The sequence below is a fragment of the Musca domestica genome, unplaced genomic scaffold, assembly GCF_030504385.1.
Source record: "Musca domestica strain aabys unplaced genomic scaffold, Musca_domestica.polishedcontigs.V.1.1 57, whole genome shotgun sequence".
In the NCBI taxonomy this organism is placed as follows: Eukaryota; Metazoa; Arthropoda; class Insecta; order Diptera; family Muscidae; genus Musca; species Musca domestica.
Window position 1 is genome coordinate 126,892 of NW_026712358.1, and position 7,054 is coordinate 133,945.

At 34.2% G+C, this 7,054-nt stretch overlaps 1 protein-coding gene and 1 long non-coding RNA gene across 2 annotated transcripts; one reads left to right on the forward strand and one right to left on the reverse strand.

Moving 5' to 3' along the window:
- Nucleotides 1-749: 749 nt before the first annotated feature.
- Nucleotides 750-4,190, reverse strand: LOC131805517 (transport and Golgi organization protein 6-like). The gene is made up of 4 exons (XM_059128736.1): nt 3,914-4,190; nt 1,544-3,862; nt 1,332-1,483; nt 750-1,268 (listed from the first exon to the last, which is right to left on the reverse strand). The coding sequence occupies exons 1-4, from the start codon at nt 3,969-3,971 to the stop codon at nt 921-923; spliced, it is 2,877 nt and encodes a 958-aa protein (XP_058984719.1). The 5' UTR covers nt 3,972-4,190; the 3' UTR covers nt 750-920.
- A 243-nt stretch (nt 4,191-4,433) lies between these two features.
- LOC109611637 (uncharacterized) lies at nt 4,434-6,741 on the forward strand. The gene is made up of 4 exons (XR_009343704.1): nt 4,434-4,671; nt 4,736-4,824; nt 4,905-5,249; nt 5,804-6,741. It is a non-coding gene; the product is annotated as an uncharacterized LOC109611637 (long non-coding RNA).
- The last annotated feature ends 313 nt before the right edge of the window (nt 6,742-7,054 follow it).

The window sequence follows — 7,054 nt, forward strand, 5'->3', positions numbered from 1 at the left end:
ATGTGTTGGGGGTATTATATTCAGGTGGCAAGTAGGTTGTTGGAAAATGTTTAAAAGATATTGGAACTTAGCACTTGGATGATCACACACAATTTCGTATGAAAAATACCAAAACTAATGAAATCACAAATACGTGAAAGGAGCACCTCTGGCCTTTACAAATACTGCGAAGAATTGCATGACCTCGTGGTTTCGGTCTAAAGATAAAACTTTCACAGGACTAGGTAACATTATTTCAAGAATAAAAATAAAACTAAAATGTTCAATGTTGAAAACCTTTTTATGAATGGGAAATTTCTATTCTTTCCGAAAGAGTAAATAGGGTACTTTACGTAGTACTACTACTACTATGTCAAACATCGATGAAGATAAGGAAAATATTGGTTCCAGATACATCATGATTATTTGAAAAGAGGAACAATAGGATTCAGCATTTGCTTCTATCATGTAGTAGATCTTCATTCTAGTCAAGAGGATTTCAGATCTACAGAAACTTTATCGCAAATTGTAGTGTTGTAGGACATCAGATGGTCGGCCCGCCTGACTGTAGCCTTTGCTTACTTGTTTTTAATTTAAAAATTACATGCTTCATATGTATTAATTTCATCCTTTTGTCCATGACAACATGGGACATCGAAAACGAGTTACATTTGCGTTAAGTTAGTACTTGGTAATCAGAAGGCTTGACGCAACTGTGACTACGAGTTGCGCTTTTTTACAAGGTCAAGTCACTAAAACCAAAAAAATAATAGTGTTTTGATGTATATTTTGCGGAATCCTTATTCAGAGTTTGATTTAATTATTATTTTAACATGTGTTCATTACATCGTTTGTAAAAAGTTTTTTTTTATATTTAAATGAGACTAAATATATCTTGACTTGAAAATAATTTATATAAATCTTTAAGGTTTGGAGAAAATTTAATCCATATACAAAATATGACTTTTAAAATTATGCTTTGAATTTGTCTTAATTCCTCTTATTTGTATTTCCTTTTCCAAGGACATTTCATTTGCGGTTAGTGACAAAAATTCTTTAGTTTTCTTGGCCAATGTTTCTAGACCAACCGATGCGTGCAAGCGAATTTTTTCATCCGTTCTCTCTGAGGATGCTAGAAACTTCAATAGTCTGTATATGGGTAACAACATTTCTTGGAAATCTATCAAGTTATCCATTCCTGATAAGAGCTCACTTAACACCATAACGGCCGCACGTTTAGCTGGAACGTATTTTCCAGAAGTCAATTCACAGTTGATCAAATTGAGAAGCTGAAAATAAATGAGTTTCAGTTTTATCGATAGTGTTCTTAGCACTAACTTTTAATTACATACCTCTTGGAAGTACTTATGAACGTCATACGATAATATTTTGCACATTTGTGCCAAATTCGAGAATGAAGAAAAACGGAACTCATCCAGCGGAGATCGGCACCCAAACATGTAACAATTTAAGAGTATGTTCTTGTATTTGTAACAAAGCGGCCCTGAAATTGGACAATTTTGTAATTGCGAAGTACTTTGAGAGAAATCTCCTCAAATCTTACCAATTTCGTAGCAAACTTTTAGTAGCGCCTCTCCAATCAATAGCCTATCATCCATGCCGGCCGATTCATTTAGGTATTCTTCAGTCAATGTTTCTAATATTATGTGCTCGTCCAAGTAAACCATTGACGCAAATAGTCGGACGCAATTCAGGAATGTGTAAGACTCTGGTGATTTCAGCGCATTAAGTGCTAATGCCATTATTACATGGACATTGCTTATAGTTAATACATCTTTACTCTTTATTAAATTGATAAATAGTTGAATTCCTTCGACTTGTTTATATGGTTCTTTTGACTCTAGAAGTGTCCTGGCCTCTTCAAACCTTTCCTCGTTTACTTTGATCCCTGGCGTTGCACCAGAACCGTTTTCGATTTTTTGTTTAAGATAAACAATATGCAAATTTAAGTCTCTGTCTCTAGTTGTGGCCTGCAGTTTTAATAAGTGCCCTAACAAATTACGCTTCACGTTTTCCGATTGAACAGGACCGTTTTCCACAATCTCCCTTATTAAAGTCAACAATATGACAACAACGTTTTTGTCCAATTGGTGACTGTTTTCGTCGCCGATTTCTGTGCAAACTACCAAGAATTCTTCAATAACACTTATAAGCTCACTAATGTTTTCCATTAAGAGGCTCTTAAGCGGTTTGTGCTCTATTAGTATGTGCAAAGCATTAATAATTTGAATTTTTCCATTGTATTTGTTAGATATTTCCCAAATCACTCTGCTTTGAATATCTTCATCACATATAAGCAAATCCATATTGTTCATGGACTCATCTACCAAAGACTTTTTCATACTGCCAACAGTGGGGAACAATTTGAATAAAATAATGAACACTTTCAACGCAAGTGTGCTAAAAGAAGATTTCTTAAGGAGTTCGGCCAGGCTATTCACGTGACTGCATGAGATGAATGAGTCGCACTCCTGCTTCTCCTCCCTTTGGACTATCTTCAAATGTTGGGAATTTAATATGTCCTCCTCAATTCTCACCCTCGAATTTACTTTTAGCCATTGTTTGGGATATTCGTCACTTGCCATGTTCATAATAATTATATTGAGCTCCTCTGTAGTACGGTTGTTAAGAATTCTTAATATTAAATGGGATAGGTGGTTACAAACAACATCAACAAAAGGTTTGGTTTTGTATTTGTCTATATACTGGTACAACGTAATGAGCAATGGTATGAATGGAACTAAAAACTCACTCGGCAAACATTCAATAGTGGAAGTGCAAAAGGCCTGGAAAAACAGGTGCACCATTGAACTGAATTCACTCCACTCCATAACAGTTAAGCAGTCCTTTTGCAAATCCAACAATGGTTGTACTTGTTTTATCAACCAATCTTCAACTATTTTTCTATTGTAAATACTATTCTCACATAGCTTCCTAAGCGATATTAATCCTGTTCCCATGTAGGATATTGCGTCTTTATTGTCAATACTAGCTTTTAGAAAGCATAGAATTTGATTCACTATTGATGCCTGCGCTCTTTTGGGGTAAGAAGGCTGTGAAACCAATTTTACAACAACATCTTTGACGGATTGTTCTTCCTTATCGGATTTTTGCATGGCAAACAGAAGGGCGACAAAACCTCCTGGAGACCACAATTTCAACAACAAATCCCGGTGTACTATCGATTTTTTCTCATTTTCGACCATTCCATATAGCATCATTAGGTTGCGAAAAAATGTCACTTTGGGTACACTACCCCATAACTTATTTAGTTTTGCCTTCGTGCTCACGACATTCGACTCGTTCATTTCATCGCCCTTTAGGTCTGACACAAAAATCAATGTGTATAAAGCAGCTATATAGCAGAGTGTAATCTCGTCCGAAGATCGAATTATGGGCAAAGACGTAATACACATAAATGATGCTATCCCCTCTACGAGTAGCTCTACAAGGCAAAGGTTTGGATCTTTTCGAAGACTTTCCCCAAAAATGGATTTTCTATCTCCACGGAACGCGCAATGTATGTTCGGCTTTAGTCCGTTCTCGGCTATATCTTCAATACAGTAGCTTATTTGCCTTCTGTGATGTTCCGATATCAAGTCCTCAACCTTATCGCTGTTGAAATTGGTATTTTTATAAATAGTTCGTATGGTCATAAGCAAATAAATGGAGTATATTGTTTTTTCATCTACATTGCAGGCAACATATTGTTCCTTGTTGGTCAAACGGGATACTTCAAGATCCTCTATCAAAATCTTGGCCACTTCTGTTGGCGATAACTGCATACTTCTTTGCAAGACTTCATTGTTTTTCGCAATACGCTCCTGTTCCGAAATTGTTGAATCGGAATTTTTGGCATCACCTAGATAAACAAACGTTAAAATGGATTCTTAGCAGATAATCACTAACTCACCCGGAAATATAAGCGATTCCAATAACAACCAGTATTTCATTACATTCGGCGACGACATTTTACAAATATTACTTATTTGACTAGTGTTTACATCCGTAAACACTAGTAAATAAGCATTCCTCCCTCCAATTTGTCAAAATGCTTATGCTGAACCAAGGTAGATATAACAGGTAACCGCATCGGCGAATTGCTACAACAAAGCAACTTTTGTGGTACCCTCAAATGTCAAAATTGGCATCTAAGGCGAAAAACATAGATTCGCCATGACATTTAAAGGTTGCGGCAAATTTGTTTCAACCAATCAGAAACGAGGTGTATGTTTACATTTTATTTTGTGTCGTCGTTTTTATTGTAAAACAAATAAGAGTGTGTAGTGGCGCTTGCCCTACTGGATTGTTTCTTCATTCTTTTGTTTTTTTTTGGAATTAAAACCAAACTTAAAAATACCTACTGTAACGTATTTTGAAATGCCACCTGGATATGAAGTTGTTATAAGGCAACACTTTATCCATAAGAGCATTCGTTTCTCGCTACTATTTGTGTGCTACATTTTTACTCAAATACTGGAATTAACTCGCTAGCATTTGTAATTGCCGAGGGTTCAAGCTGATAAAGATTAGATAGAATCGTCCATTTTGTCATCTAACCCTTAAGAGGAAGAATATAGTTCATCCAAAAATTTCTAAAAATAACCTTGTTCACCTTCAGAAAGTCATTAAATCAGTTCAAGTTGCGGTTATAATTTTGGTTGTGTGACTGTAAGAAAATCTAAATTTGCAAATATTATTAAATAATATTTATCAAAGCATACAATTTGTTTAGTGGCCACATAATTTTATGCATTTGGATGATAGCCTTTGAATCTCTTTAACAATTACCCTATGGAATAAAATCCATAGTCAAAGAGGAAGGTAAATCAAACATTATTTCCTAAAAGTTCTAAGAAACCCTATTTAGTTTCTCTCCTCAATCATTTATTTCTTTCTACTAGACTCGCATTTGATTACAACAATTGTTTTGTGAAGGAAGAGATCTTATTGAACAAAAGCTTTTGTTCTCACAAAACACATTTTTCGGCCTCACATATTCCCAAACCGCAACGCAGCGTCAGTGTGATTTTTAACTTTTACTCCAACAGCGTCGATTACATCAAGACGGGCAAATGCCCTGTGTCAATCAATAACCAGAAATATGGGAGAAATGTGAAATTTGATGTATTATTACAAACTGCTTTGTTTTCAAGATATGAAGAAAAAACCAATTTCGGCACGAATCGGGATATATTCAACCAGATCAGCTAGATATCACCTTGTGAATCTGGTGGAAGTTTTTTATGGTAGGATCAAATGTGTAAAGAGATCAGTTATCAAACATAAATCATAAGCAAGTAATTTGTTTTAAAACGAAAACTTCAAATCAAACAATATTAATAGTGTTATACCCCAGTGATTAAGAAAAATTACGCGAGATTATTTGTCTACCACATCAGTAAAAATAATTAGAATATAATTTTAAAGTGATTGTGATTCTTTAAATATTCATATTTAATTATATTTTATATTTATAAAATCAAAAGTTTAATTTATTGGTTTGTTAAGTGATACAGTTATAATCCATCAAAGATCATCATCTACATCAATTACCACATGTTTTTTTTTCACTTACATGGTCTAATGATCATTACTAAAATTATTCCATTCTTCTTTATTACATGGTGTAAGTGATGTAGAAGATAGTCTTTGATGAGACAGAAAAACGCTGGTCATGATTAATTGAGAACCATTCAGGGACGACTCTCATTATCAACATCAATATTCAGCAACCGATCTCGAACACATTCTCATTTATTCTAAATCACATACTGTTAACTTAACATGCCTCTCTTGCCAGCATAACATCATCATTAACATTACCCTGTAAAGGTCAGTAATTACACCCTGAATTCGCCGAAAGTACTTTCTGCGTGGGAGCCACAAAATGACCAAGTAAGTTTTTATTATCATTTTTGTTTTGATTACATACTATGAACAACTGTTGGTATCATGGAGGTATCGTCAAAGAAATAAAGCAAAAGAATACACCAATTGAGTTCTTTGGCTTCTATCTATCTCTGCTACATTATTTACATTTTTGTTTTCTGTTTTTTTTTTTTATTTTTGTGATCGGGTTTGAAAGTGATACCCTGAAGAAGGTTTTGTTGATTGATGAAAGTCATAATCAGTTCGACTCAACTATCTTTGGGATCATAATATTTTGAGTTGCTGTGTAAGAAGTTGATAAGCAATAATAGTAACTGGTTCAAACATAAACAGCTTTTGGATTTATATTATAAAAAATTACGTTTCTTATTCTAAATTGTTTATTTAGTTTTTGCATGCATAATTGATAGATATTATTTTTTCCATTGTTAGAACAAATACTTATATTGAGCTCATCGCAATGCAAGTTACATTTTTGGCGTTCGCAAATGTATACTTTCATAAATCTAATTTACAATTTAATTTTATTTTTAATTTGAAACTCTAGTTATGATTAAGGTTAAGGATTCTGTTTTTTTTTTTTTTTTTTTGTAAAATCCTTTAATATGAAAATAAAATTAATTATGAATTCTGAGTAGATCACTTTTTTTTAACTTTTTGATTTCCCCGTATAAAGTTGCTTGCTTCATGAGGTCCTGGGGGTCACTAAAATGTCTTTTATCTCCGTTTGGATTAGTTATTAATGTGACCATGGTTGGGAGGGCGCAAGAGCACATCAACAGCTGTAGCTCTGGATCATTTGTAGTGTCGTCTTTCTCACTCATCAGTTTGTCTCCTACCTTTTTACTTCTTCTCCTTCCCCTTAGAAATCATCTTCGAGTTTAGAAATCATGGTGTATCTTTTCGTTCAATCATTAACAAGTACACTCGAAGAAAAATTTTAGTGCACGCAATTTGTTTTATGTATTTATTATGTTCAGTGGATTTACAAACATGACAGTAGATGAACCCAACCCCACCGGCGAGCTAATAAGGCCGTGTATCTGCGTGCCACTGTCACAAAAAGTTTGTTGTCAACATCAGCCACAATAATTCAACCGTTATATGTTACATAATAAATAAAATGGCGCCCAACGTGGGGCCCGAACATCAATATACTATC

What these genes read in the sequence shown, in the direction of transcription:
- LOC131805517 (XM_059128736.1), bottom strand. Translation starts at nt 3,971, where the DNA reads ATGTCGTCGCCGAATGTAATGAAATACTGGTTGTTATTGGAATCGCTT. An exon ending in GGAATCGCTTATATTTCCGG is followed by an intron (nt 3,863 to 3,913) that starts GTGAGTTAGTGA and finishes TTGTTTATCTAG; the next exon opens with GTGATGCCAAAAATTCCGAT. An exon ending in TTCATAAGTACTTCCAAGAG is followed by an intron (nt 1,269 to 1,331) that starts GTATGTAATTAA and finishes ATTTATTTTCAG; the next exon opens with CTTCTCAATTTGATCAACTG.